Source organism: Aythya marila (assembly GCF_965140915.1).
Source record: "Aythya marila genome assembly, chromosome: 14".
Taxonomy (NCBI): domain Eukaryota; kingdom Metazoa; phylum Chordata; class Aves; order Anseriformes; family Anatidae; genus Aythya; species Aythya marila.
In genome coordinates this window covers 175836-195117 of record NC_139055.1, presented here as the reverse complement: position 1 = coordinate 195117, position 19282 = coordinate 175836, and the positions used below count along the sequence as shown (strand labels likewise).

General features: G+C 55.8%; 1 protein-coding gene across 16 annotated transcripts in view; it reads right to left on the bottom strand.

Moving 5' to 3' along the window:
• The window catches only part of ABLIM3 (actin binding LIM protein family member 3), a 42084-nt gene extending 28050 nt beyond the window's left edge, over positions 1-14034 (bottom strand). For all 16 annotated transcript variants that reach the window (XR_014318495.1, XR_014318496.1, XR_014318497.1 and 13 more), the window contains exon 1: positions 13748-14034. Coding sequence is in view for 2 of the 16 variants with exons in the window: in XM_082771980.1 (XP_082628106.1) it covers positions 13748-13760 (13 nt within the window). In the remaining 14 variants the exon portion in view is untranslated. The remainder of the gene's footprint in view (positions 1-13747) is intronic.
• Between the last annotated feature and the right edge of the window lie 5248 nt (positions 14035-19282).

The following is a 19282-nucleotide window of genomic DNA, read 5'->3' as shown; positions in this document are numbered from 1 at the left end:
TCCTCAGTGTCTAGGGTCAGAGTAAAGTCCCATGGGACAGAGCATCTTTTAGAAGCTATAGGCATAGCCCCTTTACAACTACAAAAATAAAATAAAAAAAAAATCAAGGAATTATACCCTAGAGGTGATGGTCCTTTGAGCAGTGACTTTGGGCTGGCCACCCTGTTGCTCAGGGAGAGACAAATCCCCCTTGGGGCTTTGCAAGGGCTTAAGGTGCTCCTGAGCAGGCTGGTGATGTGTGCTGCTCTCCCCCAAAGCTGTTAGCATTTATTTTCTGCCATGTGTCAATTGCAGTCAGTCAGAAATAGAGCTTTCGATATTAAGAGACAGCAGTTTCTGTATGTTTGCCATCTGTATGTTTGTATATTTCCCCTACCACCACAATTAGCAGGCCGGTCTCCAGCCAGGCTCAGGAGGAGATCTTAGCTGATGTCTTCCCAGCAATTCAACAGCTTCATTTCTTTTACAGCTCCCCTAGCACAGTCCCTGTCACTGAGATCATCACAGCTCAAGCTGTCCCTCCTGGTGCCCTGGCAGGGGCGGGCGGGCTGCACTCCAGGGACCACCAGCTCCTGCAGCTACAGGGCAGTGCCATGGGGGCACAGGTGAGGGACAAAACCCCATGTCCCTAACCACAGCAGGAAGTTTGCCACACTCCCACCTGGCCCATCCATGTGTTCCCTGGCAGGAAGGACACCAGCATCTCTGGGCTCCGCCAGAACAAAGCCAGTCCTCTTCCCTCTCTGGGTGTGCAACACTGCAAGAGGATAAAATATGTCACCATGGCCCTGACAAGCACAGGAGCCCGATTCAAGGCTGGAATCTCCCTGCAGCTCCAGAGGAAGCTGTCAGTGACACATCCTGCTAGCCAGGGCCAACTGCCTCACACCTATAACAGCCCCACTTCATTCCCCTTTGACCCACCCACACCAAGGCTCAAGAAGCTCCCGCCACTGGCCTGAGGGCGCTCAGGATCCTGCAGAGCCCACCCAGACCTGAGTTTCCAGCCAAGCCTCATCACGAGCAAGCAAAAAGGTGTCACAGAGCTATGGGAGCTGCATGCCCAGCTCTGCCATCACCCTGGAGCTCAAACAAGGGCTGCCAAAAGCCTCTGCAGGGGTTTTGGCACCTGCAGACTGGGGCTGAGCTCACCCACAGCCACGCACCTTGGGTTGCTCTGGGTGAAAGATCTCTTTGGGCTGCTCCTGCTCCCCTCAAACCCAACACAAAGCACAAAAAGGACAGGGGAAGGGCTCTGTGCATTGCTGTTTGTAGGCCACTTTTGTTTGAGCTAGAAGTAATCTGGGATGTGCTGGGCTGTCCTCATAGGACCCCAGGAGAGGAGCCTCGCTGCTGCTACCACTGCTCCACCTTGGCAAGCCACATCCTGGTGTGGGACTGTCTGATAACAGACTGGAGCTAACACACAGCTGCCTGAGGCAAACAGCAGGACAGAAACATACAAGTAAATCTAGCAACTTTATGTGAATTAAATGTTCATTTAATTGAGATTTGTAAGGGAGGTTGCAATAGCAATTGATTATCAAAACCAGATTATTTATGGGGACTTAGCAACTATACACAAGATTAATGTTTCTAGAATAAATCCTCAGTAAATATATTTTTTCCCCCAGTAATCTGCTAATAACATGTCACCCTAATTATCTCATGAAAGGGGCACAAAAGCTTTGACAAATAGTGAAAGGATATCTTGTTGTCTGCCAAGCAGCACCAGAGACCACAGGCCACTGCTCTGCTCATGTCCTCCAACGCCAGAACATGGCTCACAAAGAGGCACCTTCCCCAGCTGGGGACGCAGCTAAGTCCCTGCTGCCAGTGTTGGTCCTCCATGTACACTGTGCCTCAAAAAAGGATCTGGGATCCAGGCACCACTTTGCCCAAAGTCCTGGGGACATTTGCACCCCAGGGTCCTGAGCCTGACCAAGGCAAGGTGAAGTCCCTGCAGGTACTTGCACGGTGACATAATATCAACAGGAGCAATAGCACAGCTCCCAGGGTGGGAAAAAGAAAGCTTCTTCCTTAAAACAAAGGTGCACGTCCTATAAGAGTTAACGGGGCTCAGCCTGGTACTTGCACAGCTTTCTGCCCCTCTGCTGGGGCACAGAGGTGCCCATTAAAGGGACAGCCCATGCTGTAGCAGGCTCCTCTGTTCTCCCTAAGTAATGCTCACTCATTAGCAACAATTATTGAAGATTAACAGCTTCAGCAGCGAGAGGCTAATGATGCCACACCACACAGCAGCCTTGCCAGCACCTCTCCCAGCACAAGGTACTGCACAGCCCCATCCCGGGTGGGCAAGGACCACCCTACATCCTGACCCATCCTCCCCCCAAGCACCAGGGTGTGTCACAGGGATGCCTCCTGAGACCCCCACCCCCAGGAGGATGTGGTGGCTGGTCCCCCTTAGGGGCAGGAGTGGGCCCTGCCACCCCCAGGGCCTGGCACAGGACCTGCTGCAGGATGCAGAGATGCTCTGGCAGTCACCATGGCAACTCCAGTACACAGCCAGGGTGAACAAAGCTGGTGGGAGAGGAGAGAAAGAAAAAGGGAGGAAAAGGAAAAAAAAAAAAAAAAAAAAGAGAAAAGGAAGGAGACAAGCCTACAACCCTGGAGAGAAGGCTGGGGCAGGAGGGAGCAATGGGGTGGGAAAGCACTGGGGCTGTGGAGAGGAGGAGGAGGAGAGCTGCCTTTTGGCTGCTCACCTTAGGATGACCTTCAAGGAAGCAACCCAGGGCACACACTGAGCTGTGTCACTGAGATGGTGCCCATCAGCCCATAGGCCATTTCCCTCTGGCAGCCCCATGCATGCTGTGGGGCATCCCAGCCTGGCACAGGGAGGCAGCATCCTGGAGGCTGGGAGAGCCCTTCACATGCCCTGTGGCAGGGCAGGAACCTGACCTGGGGACACTTGTAAGGCAACATGTGGGTGGGTGCCTGGGTACATGGCCAGGTTATTCAGCCTGAGCCCTGATGTGAGGTGTTTCAGGGCCATGCTGCCAAGACTAAGCAGACCCTTTTGGAGCAATGCCCAGTGCCAGCCCCACGAGGACAGGCCAACTCCATGGCTGGTTGCGAAAGGAGCAGGGCTCCAAACAATGCTGCTTCCTCGAACAGCCTGTGGCTCACCTGGACCCCTAGCCCAAGGTCAACATAGGAAACAGCATTGCAGCCAGAAATATATTGACATAAGCCCTGAAACTGCAAAAACACAAGCTGTGTCCACTGCTAAAGCATGTTCTGCTCTCATCTCTTGGTCACACTTAATTGAAGACAGAGATAATTAAAAAAAAACAAATGTCAGGGTTTAGGGTCAAAAAGAAGCAGCTACAACCTCTTTCTGCTGGAATGGGAAAATAGCATCCCACTTGGTTGTTTGTTCTAACAAAACAGATCCCCAAGGGAAGCTCTCCCTCTGCCGAGCCACCCTCACAGCGCAGACGGCTTCTGACAGGCAGAGCACAACATGGAGGGCAAAGCCTTGGGGCCCCTGGTTATGGTGTCAAGAGTGGGCACCCAGGTGGAGGAGGTGGTCAGAGGGGCTGGCAGCCTGAAAAACCTCCCAGAAAAAGGGCTGGATGCAACAGCTTGGTCATTTTAGCAAGGAGAAGATGAGAACCCCGACGGGAATCAGTGCAGGTGTTACAGGAGCAGCTGGAGTGGGGCAGCAGCACCTGACCCCACTGCCTCAGCCCACCAGAGCCCATGTGCCAGGCCCTCCCAGGGGGCTGGAAACCCCAGGCACCCCCTGAGCCCCCAGGGACAAGGGGCATCCCTAGGGCCATGAGGGCTTGGTGCCAGCCAGGGACAGTGTGCATGGAAGGGAGGACGTGGCAGGGCAGAACAATGAGCTCCCCAGGGTGTGCGTATGTGGGGGTTTCACGCAGACTCATCCTCCCCTCCTCCTTCCTGCACTCCTGCTCTCCTTGGCTCCTGTGTATGCCCAGGAACAGACTTCAAAAGGAAAGGGGGGGCTGCCAGAGCAGGAAGTGGCAGGCAGTCAGATGCGGCTGTCTCCTGCTAAAAGCCTTTGGTACCTTCATCAGGGCTCGGAGGAAAAAGGTACTGATGGTCAGGCTGGAGGCAGACAGCCCAACCTGGCATCAGCCCTATGCTCCTAACATGGAATGTCACCCTCCATATCCCAGCTTCCTGCAAAACAGATGTTAATAAATCCATCTGTGTACAGTAAGCACCAGAGATCCTCTTAACCCTCCATGCTCTCTGCTCTGGGCTAAGCACTGCAGGAGGCGAGCAGAGGGCTCTCCGGGGCAGGCCCATCCCACAGCCCAGCTCCCCTGCACTGAGGTCACCGCTCCCTTCCCTGCTGAACACCAGCAACAACCTATCTGTCCCCAGTACCCACCTCCTCATTAGTGCCAATTAGTGGGTGGTCAATGGGCCTGGCAGAGCTGTGTTTTCCAGGGAACAAGTCCCCTTTTCAAGGGACATAATCAACACAGCCTTTGTTGTGTGCGCTTTTGGCTTAAATGAGCCAGAAACCGCCTGCCAAGGAGCAAAATTATTTTCTGAATTGTATCCTTTGTGCCACCAGACCCAAGCGTGGAGGAAGGAGCCAGGACAGCCACAGATGACCTCCCTTGGCAAGCCCTCGATTCACCAGGCACCTGCAGGAGGCTCCATGCATCTCCCAGGAGACCCCCAAGCTCACACGTCCCCTTATCCACCAGGATCACCAGGGCCAGCCAGGACCCATCCACGTTACCACCAAGCCCCACGTCTGGTGACAAAGGCAGAGTGAAGACCTCAGTGCCCCCAGAGGGTGCCTGGGCTTGGACTCCAGCTCCTGAGTTGCAGCGTTGGACAAAAGCTGAGAGCTGGAGAAACACAATGGGAAAACTTCGCATGGACCAGCAGCAGCACTTTGTGAGAGGCCAGCACAAGGACCAGGGAGCACACACTCCCCAGCTTCCCTAGTTATTTGCCTCACTGCTGAGGAAGAAAAAAGCAGACAAAAAAAATCAAGCACAGGGGAGCAGGGGGAGATGGCCTGGATGTGACAGGCTGGCATATTTGACAGAGGAATCTTGTTAGCAGCACTTTTCCCTGCCATTTGAGCAGGGGCAAAGCCAAGGAATGCTTCCCAGCAGCCTGCACCAAATGAGCTCAGCTTCACAGAGCTCTGATTGCTAGAGGCAGAGCAGGAGAGCAGCAGCAGTGGGGCTTAGGGAGGACAGGTGGCAGAACAGTGCTGAAGGCTTCTGCTGTGCCACGAGCTCCGTCCTCTTTCCTGGGATGGGAAGCTCCCAACACCTTCCTCCAACACAAGCCTCACTTGAGTGTGCTGTGGCACCCCAATGGCAGCACACACTGTCCCTATGCCACAATAGGCACTGGGGCAGCGCAGGTGAATGCCAGCATGCTGCTCTGCTGGGCTCAGGGATGCAAGGATCAGTGAGAGCCACATCAGACCTTTGCTGGCTCTCTGGAGGAGGGAGAGGAAGGATCCGGCAGATCTCTGAGCTGACTAAGAGCTCCAAGTGCCCGGTGGCTCTACTGTACCAAGCACAAGCCAAAGCAATTAGCATTTCTTGGAGACACTCTGTGTAATCTTCCCTGAGTTCTGGGGGAGAGCAGTGGGCTCTACAGCAGTGGGCTGTACAGCAGCCCTGGAGCTGCCGCACCACCAGCGATGTGAGACAGCGAGGGATTGTCCCAAAGGGACATCCTGACAGGATCACTGCTCCATGGAAGGATGGGGACACTCTGTCCCACCCCTAGCCCCACCACATCCTGCCTCTGACAGCTGCAGGCTGTCAGACAGCAGCGAGCCAGGGGCCAGAGCAGAGAGGCAGCCTCAGCACCTCTCCTTGGAGCACAGCCCAGGAGCCCAGGTAGGAAAGACCATAGGGAAAGCCAGAACCAACTTCATCTGCCAGCTCCCAGGCAAGGCCATCAGCCTTAAGCAGGCAGAGAGGCACAGGTGGGCCTGGAGGTGCTCAGAACCACGCAAGAGCAGCAGCCAGCCCAAGTCAGGGATTAATTTTAATGGCTACTTGTAGAACACCAGGAGCACATGCAAGAGAGACAGCCTGCGCTGATGCTTACCCCATCCCTCTCCACCTGACTTGTGCAAGGACCATATCTCATGTCCAGGCTTTTTATAGGGTTTCCCGCTCCTGCTGGGCACGCAGCTCAGTACGACCGCATCCCCTCACCCCAGCAATCACTCACATGCCGTTCACTAAAGTCTTTCCATTCCCTCTCTTGCAGTTTCCTCTTCTCTCCTTATTAGGGATCCACCTACCCATCCATCTACTCATTCTCTCCCCCTCTGCAGCTATTTTTAAAATGCCATAAAAGCTTTCAACTGGTAGCATCTTCGGGGATGCGAGGGATTTTATATGTAATCTGTCAGGAACTGTCATCACCACATAACTCACCATGCAGACAGTGACTTCTTTTTAAAAAAAAAGTGAGGGGGGAGAACATCCATGCCTGGTCCCTCAGCTCTCCCTGGTCAGCACTACCATTTATGTCCCATCTTGGAGGAGAAGGATTGGGCCCAACCTGTCCCTCCCAAGGAGGCAGCTGGCACAGATGCTGGGGAACACAGCAGATCCCCTCACAGAGTGTGGCCATCCAGAAGGAAGATTTCTCACTGGGTGAAGGGTTCTGAGCTGGGGATCACCCAGCTTCATGCCCCAGAGGCAGGTGGAAGAAGCCTCCTTGCTGAGGAGGTGGCTGTCCTGCTCCCTGCACGCTCAGTGCCCATGAGGAAGCTGCTGCATTTGTGTGGTTCCCCTTATGGTTGGTGGTCCCAGACAAGCAAGAGGTGGGAGATAGCTTGGTGCCACAGAAAACCTCCTCCTGAAGGCACAAAAAACAAAAACAAACAAACAAAAAACCAGGAACTGAATCTCAGGAGGCAGCCTGGACAATTAGAGAAAACCAGTTTCTTGATCAACCCCAGTCTCCAGCGCAGCATGGGCACAGGAGCATTCAGAGAGCCCAGGGCACTCCAACAGCACCAGGATAACTATTTCTGTCTCCTTGATTCCTGCAGAAAAGCATCCTCCCCTTCCCTTCCAAGGCCTGGTTGAAGACCTGATGCCTCCATCAGGAAGATGGAAGTCCCCATCAGTGCCCCAGACCTGGAAAGCAGGTGGCCAGGCACAACCTGAGCAGAGTCCCACCACATGCTGAGTCAATGACATGCTCTGTGTCACAGGCAGCACCCCCAGGTACTTCTCCATCAGTGCCAGTGACCAAACATTGGGCACGCCTGTAGGAGCCACAGCTCGCCCACATCGCTCAGACACACATGGGCGACATGGCTATTTGCAGCAGGTCAGAGGGAGCTTATCTCACCTTTTCCCCCTTCTTTATCCTCTGAGGGCAGGGGGTGCTGAGGAGGGAGGCAGGGGTACCCCATGCCCCCCACAGGGCACAGGCAGGGAGGGGTGTGCAGGGACCAGCGCCGCACCGGGACCCGAGTGCAGACAGCAGCTGTGTGAGCATAGTGGTGCTGGGGAAGGCTGCGCTCTATCACACTCTGAGGGCTGCTGCAATATGAGCAGAGACAGAAAAGCTGGAGCAGAGCTGACAGGAAGAACCGGCACCAAGCCATACAGCTCACCTGCCCACCCAGCATCCTGCCCTTTACAGGCTGCATTCTCCATGGGTGCTGAGCGCACATGGGTTTGTGCCCCCTGGGACCTCTGCCTGCCCCAGACAAGGACAGTTTTCCTCTGCCTTCGCTGCACGCAGAACCCCAGCTGGTGGGAGAAGCTGGAGCAATGGGGACCTGCCATGGATCCCCTGGGGAGAGACTGAGGGGCAGGAACAAGTCCTTGACCAGGGGTGAAACAGCCCTCCCCACCTGCACAGGGAATCCAGGCTGGGGAGTAGCTGTAGCCGGGGACACCCCCAGCAGGTGCCTGACTTGTCCCAGCAAGTGGTGCTGAGCCAGGGAGCTGCCCCAGCAAAAATAGCTTCCCTTCGCCAGCAAGCACTCCTGGGCTGGGCAGTGCTCACCAGGACGCCTCCCCAGAGCCAGGTCCCAATGGCTGGATGTGGAAGAGGCAGCAATGTCTTCGGGGCTGATGAGTACATGACATGGGTGATGGGAAGGGCACGCAGGGCCTCAGTGTGCTTCTGTGAGCGAGATGCACAAAGTGTGCTTGTGAAGAGTGCCATACTGCAGAGCCTTGGGTGCATGCTTCGTAGCTCACACCTTGAGTCCCAGCCTGGGTTGTGCTCATCTCACCCAGGCTGCATGCACCAGAAATATCTTCCAGAAATTCACTGTTGTGAGAACACATCAACCCCCCCCCCCACAAAAAAAAAAAAAAAAAAAAAATGAAATACAGACCTCAGTGGACTCAAAATGTGCTGAGGAAGGGCTCCAGAGGTGGCATTACACCAACAGTACCTTTCCTGCCCACAGCAGCCTGGTGCTCCCCAAAATGGATCCCTTCTTACCAAGAAGGGAGATGGAAGCCAGCAGGATGGTTTCAAACCCACGAGATAAACACACCCTTTTACGTTATCTTGCTCCTTAGAGACACCTTCCTATCAAGGGCTTTCCCACTTGTCTAAGCCTCAAAAAAGGTGTTTCAAAATGGAAGGAGAGTAAACTGTGCATGAGCAGAAAAACAAGTGATGCTTGGGGCTCAGAGAAGGGCTTTGCCAGGGTAAAAAGGGCAAGAAGAAAGGAAGGTCAGGAAGGCTGCATAAGGAAACCATAGTATCAGCTCCCTTTTCTTTCAGATCTCTGCCTCAGGCAGCAAAGAAAGCAAATCAATTCCCAGCCCAGGGCTTATGGCTGATACTGACAGAGCATGCAGACTGTAGCAGAACTGAAAAATGCAGGTATAAGCTATAACCTATTAAAAACCTGAGCCACCATCAAATATATGGGAACCATATGTCCAAGCTGGCTGCCACACGTGCTCAGTTGGGTACTATTGAGCTTCTGACAGCCCTTTTCTGGAACAGAAAGCATGTCCATCAGGGCTGTGCATCAGGGCACACAAGCTCTTCTACTTCCCCAGTGATTTACTGAGCAGAGGCCGGGCACAGGGGGACTTGGGACAGCCTGGGTTCCCTCCAAGCAAGAACAACCCTCTCTGCTGCAGGCTGCCAGCTATCCCTGCCATGCCTACCCTGAGCTGTTTAGAATCAAGCTTTCCAGGGCTAAGATGTCTGGATTTGGGCTCTGCCTTCCCTATAGCTGCCACAGTCACTCCTGGTCCCCTTCCACTCTGTAAATCCTCCCTCTTCCATCCAGCACTCTTTCCCTGGGCCCTTGCCATCACTACTCTACCCCCAGGATGCCTTCCAGAGGTGCTGCCGTGCTCACAATGGAAAGACACTGATGTGTTTAGTCTAAAAATATCTAATTAGATGTTCCAAGCACTTCATTATGGTATCACCATGATAGGACTGCAGGGTCTGGCAGGAGCTTGGTGGGTTTGCCTTCGCAGAGATCAAAGGCAGCATCACAGCAGCTCACTGGTAACAGGACAGTCTGTCATTAGCCCAGCCTGCTGGCATCATAAAGACAATTATCTGGCTAAACTGATCACTGTCATTAGAAAACTTGCTATTTGTTTTATAAGAGCATGGCAGGCCCTTGAAATAATTCAATTGCCCCAATTGACTTTCCAGTGTGCACTTCATTGGCCTGCAGGGCCACTCTCTGTGGCTTCTGCTCTTCAGAGGGCAAACTGCCAATACATAGGGCTTGCGGGGAGCCTGAGCAGAGCTTGGTGAGAGGACAGTGTCCATCCACCAGGCTGAGGACAGAGAGAAGCTGTCCAGGCTGAGTTTTCTGGCAAAGTGAACACTATTGGTGATTGTCCCTTTGCTGGCTGTGCAGGAGAAAGGAGGGGATGATTTGTGTCAGGTTGGTGGCAGCAGTCAGGGTCAGGTGTTAAATGAGAGGACTGAGATGTCGGTAGGGAGCCTGGAGGTCTCCTTGGTGCCCCAGTTCTACAAAACTCAGTGCTAGAGCCCTCCTTAGGGAAGCATGGGCACCAGGTGATATTCACAGCTGGTTTAAGAGAAGACATGTGAGGAAAGTAGCTTTTCACCTCTTACAACACTGTATATAAATCTCTTCCTCTACACCTGCACCCCCCTCTGTACTCTCTGTACCATCTGCACCGGGACTACTCCAACCTTCCCAAAACTCTCCCTACTACAAGCCTCCCCCAGGAGCAGCTGCCCAAGAGAGAAGAGCTGTTTGGAGATTTATCTTTTCTCCCACTGCACCAAGAGCCTGCCCAGCCAGGCTGAGGAGCACGAGGGCACCTCCAGACACTGAGACCACCTCACCAAACACTTGGGGACCAGGCAGCAACACCCACAGCCTCATGCAGCATCTCCCTGCTGGAGCTGTGCTTTGTCCTAGGTTTACTGCTTGCTGTAGCAGTGCTCCAGCACTGCCAAGACAGAAGAGGATCTGGTGCTGTCCAGGAACCACGCATGCTATAGCAGAAGAGGCTGTACCATAACCCCAAGGGGAAGACTAACACCACCCATCACCCAGGCTGATGGCTCAGGGTACTGCATTTCTGGGCAGGGGAGCAGCACCACATCCTTCCCCAGCGGGTAGGGGAGCTGTGAATTGCCCTCTGCCCACTAAGCCATACAGGGCAGAGCCACAGCTCCTGGAGATGCTCACCCTCACATGATTCCTCTTTAATTACATGGGGACTTAACAGAGTTTGCTGGTAAACGCCTTGTAACCACATGTGCCTGGAGATTACTGGGTAATTACACTTACTGGATCATCACGTAACAGGTAACACTATTTAGGAATGGCAAAAATAACCAAGCAAACATGCTGCATTCATCAGTATCAGGGACTGGGATGATCTGGGGAAAGTCTTCCACCTCGCATACCAAACCCCCTGACACCTTGACAGGTGTCAGCTGCTTAGAGGGAGCAGGATGGGACTTTCCTCCCCCAAAATGTTCTTGGGGAAAAGCCAGAGCCCAGAACTGTGGAGGCTTCAGAGGGTGATTTTAAAGGATGTTCTCTAAGGCAAAGGCTAGTACCACCAGATCCAGCCTCAGGAGAGACGCAGCACAGTGCTGATAGACCTGTTCAGGAATGTATGAATCCATTTGCAACCAATTAGCAGTGCAAACCCAAGTGGGAGGTACAAATAGTGTAGCTACTGTAAATATCAACTCTATGCCCTCCAAGCGCTTGCTGTACTCCAGGAGGCTGCGTTCCCAGCCAGTACAACCCTTGCACCCTCAGGTCCCCTTGAGCTGCTCTGGAGCCTCAGGATATGAGTTCACATCCAAGATTAGGGGCCTACTTTTCCCCTTAAAGCAACATTTCCATATGTCTTTGCTACCCCCACATCACAGGGGAGGACACACATGGGGCTCCCAATCCCAGGACCCATGGTAGGTGCAAAGCAAGTCCCTCAGCAAGGGCACACAGGACTCCTGCATGCTGTGTTTGGAGATGCACCTGCACAGCCCAGCCTGTGCACAGCAAATCCTGCCCTGAGCCCCCAGAGGCCCACCCAACAGTTTTGCACAACAGCAGGGCTTGAGGCCAGCACAGTGGCCAGCAGCCCCAGGCTTCCTACCTCACATTACTTTGAACAAGACAGAAGCATTACCAAATCACACCAAGCAAAAAGGAAAGGAGAGGTGGCAACTCACAGATTAGGTGCACAGCAGAAGATAAGTGGGATAAGTGTCCTCATTGCATCAGTTTGGCAGCACCAAAACTTCAGTGCTGCAGCTGCACCTGTAGCTCATCACCCTGTCCACAGTCTGGCTTTGTCATCCATCGTCCTCCTCCAGTGTTCCCTCTCCTCACTTCCACATAGGGCTCCCTCCCCATGCATGACACTGCAGGCAGGGTCCCCTCACCTCCGAGCCCTCCTCACAAGGGAGGCAGGCTGCAGAACCACTGCAGAGAGCAGCCAAACTGCTTGTACATGGTGTGATCCCACAGTATGCCCACCGCTCTGGAAATAAACAGCAGCTGATAGCAGCCTTTCAAACCTTCCCTAAGCCACATGGCTACCTAGGAAGGGGGAAAAGCGTGTAGGCAAAGCCATCCAAAGCATTAGGCTGTGAAATCCAGATGCCAAGGCATGGCCCAGTGACATGCCAGAGGTCACAGAGCAAGTCAGTGGCAAGAAAAGACAGTGTGACTCCCAAAGGACACCCAGCTCCACGCTCACCGTCTGCCTGGCAGCCTCTGCTCGTGAGTGAGGGCAGAGCAACAGGCAGGGTGCAAGCCTTGGTTTGCCAGGACCTCTCTGCATGGGGGAGGAACGAGTAAAGGAGTTTTGCAGCACAATCAGATAGTCATGATACGTGGCACCATAAACAACCCTTATCACTATCAGCATCCAAGCTGGTTGTTAAGAGCTGGGAAGGAACCCCCAGTAGGAACAAACAAAATTGTCAGAATTGGCTTAGAGAAGGCATAAAGTCTCACCTAACCACTGTGGTCACTGGCCCCAGGGAGCACTGAGTGCCATCCCACATCCATCATTCAGAGAGAGGGAGGAACCTCTGCTACCAGGCATCCCACAGGGCTGGAAACAAACAGGTCCCCTTTGGTCCCTATCCAGGCACTACGAGCCACACTACCTCCCCCCTCCCTCCCCCCACCCCCCTCCAAAAAAAAAAACAAACTAGCTTGTGCCCCAGGTGTGGCTCATGCAGCTGGCACCTGGGAAGTTTTCTCAACTCTGACGCAGCCCAACAGATCTGGAATCACCTGTTCTGTTGCCTGCAGCCTGCCAAGGATTTTTTTCATGGTGTTTTACTTGGGAACCACCCCAAGCCTTCAGATTGAGAAACCGCAGCATGCCACTGGGACAAAGTCACTGCTCTGCCACTTACTGCCAGGGGGACTCCTCACAGCCCTGGGGACCCATAGGAGGAATAGCACCTTGTCCCAGGTGGGACACCCCCACCTCAGGGTCAGCACAGCTGCTGTGGGTGGGGGTTGGCTGAGCATGCTTTTAAATGAATGGACCTGCCAGTGAGGTGGGCACAGCTGTCACACATCCTAACAACCATGAAAAAGAAGTCAGCTGTGACTTGATCAATCTTCCCAGACTTTGTAATGAGGCCACAAAACCAGAGGTAAGCAGACCAGCAGCAGGTGCCAGTTCTCATCTTATGCAGCACATCTCTACGCCCTGCTTCTTTAGCGATTCATACGTAGTGCACGAGCATCTCCATCCCTTTCCCTCACCCATGCACAATAGGAACACCCAACTGCAGAGGTACATCTTTCTGTACCACACCTGGACTCTGCTCAGATCCCTGCTTTTGGAGTCTCCCCTTCCTCATTCCTCCTCCTCCTCATCGGCTGCTCCCCGGGTGTCTATTCATATGTAGGCAACAGCATCAGAAGTGAGCCTGCTACCAGTCAGAGTGCTCCTGGCTGCCTCTCCCCATGTTACATATCGACATTTTACTGCATGATCTGCCCTCCAATCCCCAGAAACATGAGCCAAGAAGTACTCATTAGAGATAAGCACCATAGCTCAGCCCACACGAAAGCAACCCTGGCCAAGCCTTACCCTGTCAGAAACCAAATGGGGGGGGGGGCGGGGGGAGTGTGTGTGTGGGGGGGAAAACGGACAAAAAATACCCAGCCCATTAGGAGTTGCCAGCCCTGGTATCACATTTTCTTCCCGATTCCTCCCAGACAGATCCATGCGATCCCAGCCGCGTTCCCATAGCGAAGGGAATGGAGAGCCGTACTTACTGCTGGTGCTCATCCTGTCGGCCCTCCCCTGCCCTTCAACAAAGGGGGCAAAGATGCTCCGTAATTCCTCTTGCGCTCCTACAGCGGGAGAGGGCCTCCTCTCCCCTTCTTACAGGCGAGGGTCCTGCGCGCTCTGCCACATCCCAGGGCGGCCCCGAGTGCCAAATTCAAGGTCAAGGGGGATGGCGGTGGCGGGGAGAGGATAGGGATCAGGCTGGGGATGCAGACCGGCGCTGCCATGCACTGCGGAGCGCGGCCGCTGCCGCTGCTCTTATAGCGGGCGTGGGGCCTCGCAGCGCCGCTCCCCCCGGCCGCCCCGCCCCGCCCCGGTCCGTGCCGAGCCGAGCCGAGCCGAGCTGGGGTGGGATGGGGTGGGGTGGGGTGGGGTGGGGTGCGGTGGGCTGGGATCGGATGGGATGGGGTGGGGTGGGGTGGGGTGGGGTGGGCAGCGCGGGGCCAGACCCGACCCGGCTCGGGGGCTGCCTGCGAGGCGCCGCCGCGGCATCGCCGCCATCTGCTGGGCACCGCCTGTCCGGGCTACTGCCCGTCCTGTCTGTCTGTCCTACTGCCCGTCCTGTCTGTCCTACTGCCTGACCCGCTGTCCCCAACCCTGAGCCCCAAACCCAAACCCCAACCCCAGACCCTTGACCCCTTTGACCCCCCTCGATACCTTTGACCTTGGAAACATGACCCTGGAACTCCCAACCCATACCAACCCTGGACCCTAGAGCCGAGCCCTGGAATTGGACGCAACGATGAGGTTCAACCCTAAACCCCAACACTGAGCCCCAACCCCGGACTCTTGACCACAGAGCTCCCACCCCAGAGCTAAATCTGAGCTCGGACCTGAGCCCCAGACCCCATAGCTAACCCTGAGCCCCAACTCCATAGCTGACCCAGAGCCCTATCCTGGAGTGGACCCCGAGCTCCAAACCCGGAGCTGACCCCAAGACCCCGGTCACACCACACCCAGAGCTAACCCCAAGCCTCAACCCCAAGCTCTAACCCTAAGATCTAAACCTGAGCCCCAACCATGAGCCTCAAGTCCAAGCCCCAAACCCGGACCCTCGACATCGGACCTTTGAACCCAGAACTGCCACTCTGGACCCGACCCTGGAGCCCCCACCCTGGACCTGACCCTGAGACCCACACCCGGACCTTACCCATGGACCCAGACCCAGAGCTGACCCCGAGTCCCAGCCCCAAGCCCCAACCCCAAGCCCCATAGCTGGGCCCTCTATCTTGGGCCCTCTACCCAGAAGCTTACCCAAAGCCCCGGACCCGGAACTAAGCCCAAGTCTCAGACTATGCCAGAGTTGTCCCAGACCCCCGAAACGGACCTTGGACCCAGACCCGGAGCTAATCCTGATGCCAACCCCAAGCCCAACCCCGGACCCGTGAGCCTGGAGTCCCCACCCCGGAGCTGACCCTGAGCCCCCGACACCCAGAATTGACCCCTGACCAGAAGCTAACTTCGATTCTCAATACTGAGTGTGAAACCTAAGCCTGAGCCCTGTACACTCAAGCTGGGACTATTGATCCCTGACCCTTGACCCTGGACCCTCAACCCGTAGCCCCAACTCTAGAGCTGACCCCAAGACCCAACGCAGCAGCTGACCCTGAGCCCTGACCCAGGAGCAGACCCTGAGCTCCCGACCCCAAAGCTGACCCTGAGCCTCCAACCTCAGAATGGACCCTGCACCTGGAGCCCCGAAGCCACACACCAATCCCAAGCCCTTGACCCCAAGCTGCCAACCCCAGAGCTGACTGCAACCCCGGAGATAACCCCAACCAGCGACCCTTGGAACAGAACCTGGACCCGGATCTAACCCAGACCCTTGATCTCGGACCCTCAACCCCTGGCCCTGCACCCTGAGCCCCAACCCCATACCCTTAACCCCAGACCCTTGGCCCCGTAGCCCCCACCCTGGAGCTGACCCCAAGACCCAACCCAGCAGCTGACCCTAGCCCTGATCCAGGAGTTGACACCGAGCCCCCGAACCCAAAGCTGACCCTGACACCAGAGCTGATCCTGAGTCCCCAAACCCAGAGTTGACCCCAGACCTGGAGTTGACCCCGAGCTCCAAACCTGAGCCCCAACCCTGAGCCCCAACCCTGGACCCTCAACTGCAGACCCGTGACCCTGGATGCATGACTCCAGAGCCCCTGACCTGGACCTGACCTTGGATGTCCCTACCCCGACCCCCAGAACTGGACCCTAACCTGAGTCCCAAACCTGAGCCCTAACCCCAAGCCACACCCCGAACCCTTGACCACAGATCCTTGACCCCAGAGCTACTGACCTGGACCCAATGCCAGAGCCCTTGCCTCAGACCAGACCCTGGAGACACCACTCTGGACCTGACTCTGGAGCCCCTGACCCAGACCAAACCTCAGAGCCCCGGACCCAGTTCGGAACCTGAGCCCCAGACCCAGACCCAGCCTGAGCCCAGGACCCTTGACCCCAGAGTTTGCCCCAAACCCTGACCCTGAGCCCTGACCCCAAGCCCCGACTCTGAGCCCCTGACCCTTGTAGTTACCCCAGACTGTTGACCCTGGAATCCCCACTCCAGAGATATAGCCCTGGACATGAGCCACGGAACCATGGAGTTGACCCTGAGCCCCGATCCTGGTCCTGACCCAGGACCCAGAGCTAACCCTAAGCCCCATCCCTGAGTGCCAACCCCAACCCCCAGCCCTAAGCCGCACCCCAGACCTGACCCTGGATCCCCCACCCTGGACCCAACCCCGAGCCCTGGACTCAAGCCCAACCCAAAGACCCAAAGACCAAAGCCCAAAGACCTGTACCCAGAGCTGACCCCTTGCCCTGGACCTGGACCCAAAAAACAAACACTAAACAAAACAAGCAAACAAAAAAAACAACCTCAGAAGCTCAAGTGCTTACAGGTAAGCCTGACTTTGAAGAATGTTCTTAAGTATTTGTTAAGATTGAACAACAGGTTGTGTGAAAAAGGTGCATTAATGTAAATTCAAAAATTGCCTTGTTGTAAGTAGAAACGGATCTAGATAGATATTAGTGGCATGATCGTTACTTTCACTAAGTGGAAATTGTAAGAATGTGCTGTTCATAAAAGAAATGCTGTTCTCACAATAGGCACATCAAAAGTAGTATGAAGAAAGCCTGTCCTCTTCCCTACAGGTCTGCATCTCGGCTGTTGAGAAACTTTCTGAAGAGGTCCACCAATTTTAAGAGAATTGATCTTCCTCCTCACTTGTACAAACCAGTGTCTCAGCTATCGGGGTAAGCATCTTTCTGTGAAAGGCAGACGATAGAGTGGGTACATATGCCCTGCCACCCTGTGGTTTTACCTACATGACCACGGAGAGGACTTCAAAAAAAAGGGATGGAAAATCTACCAGGACACTAGAGGCATGGGTAAGTGAGTTGCAAGTGAAAAAAAAAAAAAAAAAAAAAAAAAATAAACCAAAACCAAAACCAAACCAAACCAAAAGAAAAACAAAACAAAACAAAACAAAAAAAAAACAGGAAGAAGGTGTTCTCTGAGAAACTTGGTGCTCCAATTTCCAGTGGGCAGTACCCGGTCCGCTGGGTGCCCGGTACACCAGCCCCCACTCTTCGGGACCCCAGGGAGGAGCCCAGGCTCCGGCCGCAGCCCAAGGGCTCTGCAGCAGTGCCTGAGTGCCTATGCTGCTGAGCTCCCAGGGCCATGGGGTGGAACCCAGGCACTAACTAAGGCTGAGCCCATGGTTCTTGTGGCAGACCCCAGGTGCTGAATCCCTCCGAGCCAACGGACCCCATGGTGGACCCTGGGCGCCGACTCCCACTTAGGTCCTGGACCCTGGGCACTGACCCCTACTTGCGTCCCTGACTCCACAACTGACCATGGGTGCCGTCCCCTGCCAAGCCCCCAGAAGAAGTGACAGACGTCCACCGAGTCCTCAGAGCCAGAGGACACCCATGGAGCCCGTGGAGCCCAGGCACCAACACCCACCAAGCCCATGGACCCCGCAGCGGAGCCCAGATGCCAAGTCCCGCCAAGTCCAGCCAGGCCCCCAGGTGGACCCCTTGGGCGCGGAGTCCTGCCGGGCCCTGCAGTGGAGCCCAGGAGTCTGGTGGGGCCCCTGAGCAGCTCCTGGGGGTCCTCTGGGGGTCACTGGTCAGGGTCCGTGGTGGCGCCCAGGGACCCGCTGGGGATCACTGGTCAGGATCTATGGCAGCACCCGGAGGCGTGGGCCCGGCGTCCTCTGGGGGCCCACTGGGGGATGCCAGGCGGGGTCCACTGTGGCAGCCAAGGACCACTGAACTTCACCAGGCAGGGTCCACGGCAGCTCCTGCAGTCCCGCTGGAGTTCACCTGGCAGGTTCAGTGGCAGCACCTGGGGGCCCGCCGGGAGTCACCAGTCAGGGTCTGCAGTGGTGCCTGGGGGCCTGTCAGGGGTCCCCAGGTGGGGTCCTCGGTGGTGCATGAGGGTCCACTGGGGCTCACCACGCGGGGTCAGCTGCAGCGCCCGGGGGCTCGCCGGGGGTCCTCATTATAATGAGGAACCACTGGAAATTAGAGCCACAAATGTATTCTGACCTAACTGTAGCAGTACAGAGTGCAGCCTGCATTCAGGTGATATGTGAAAGAGATGAATTCTCTTTCATATAGAAAGGGCGTGGTTGCTGACCCCCCCTGCTTCAAACCCTGGCGGACCGTGGGGCACAGCGGTGGACACTCCTCCTTTGAGCCCCAGTGGGCCCCAGGGTGCGGTGGTGGACCCCACCTGTGAGCCCCGGCGGGCCCCTGGATGCAGCGGTGAACCCCTCCTGCAAACCCCAGCGGTCCCCTGGGTGCAGCAGCGGATCATCACCGGTCACCCACAGTGCACGCCCAGGCACGGTGGTGGACCCCCTCTGCAAGACCCAGCAGGCACCTGGGTGTGGTTGCTGACCCACCCCTGAGCCCTGGTAGTCTCCCAGGCCTGCAGCAGAATCCCACCTGCAAGTGCCGGTGGGCCCACAGTCGCAGCAGTGGACCCCTACTGGCGAGTCTGGCAGGCCCCAGGGCGCAGCAGTGGACTCCCACCTTCCAGACCTGGCGGGCCCCAGGGCGCGGCAGTGGACCACTCCTGCAAGCCTCGGTGTTCCCACAGGTGCGACGGCAGAACCCCCCTTTGAGCCCCAGTGGGCCTTCAGACATGGCAGCAGACCCCTCCCTTCGAGCACTGCGGGCCGTGCAGTGCTCCCAGGTGTGGCGGAGGACCCCTCCCTGTGAGCCCCAGCTGGCCCCAGGGGGCAGTACTGGACCCCCCCTGAGAGTCTTGGCAGGCCTGTGGGTGCTGTTGCTGAACCCCCCTCTTTGAGCCCCAGCGGAACCCCGGGTGCAGTGGCGGACCCCCACTTCAAGCCCTGGTGGGTCCCAGGGTGATGCGCGGAAAAGACTCCACAACCATAGGGTTGTAAAGTAGGTATACTTTATTGTGGTGCACGGGGCGTACTGGGAATAGCTTCCCTCAAAAAGTGTGCACCTGCCCGGTCGTCTCTCACAATTTTATACACAATTTTATACAC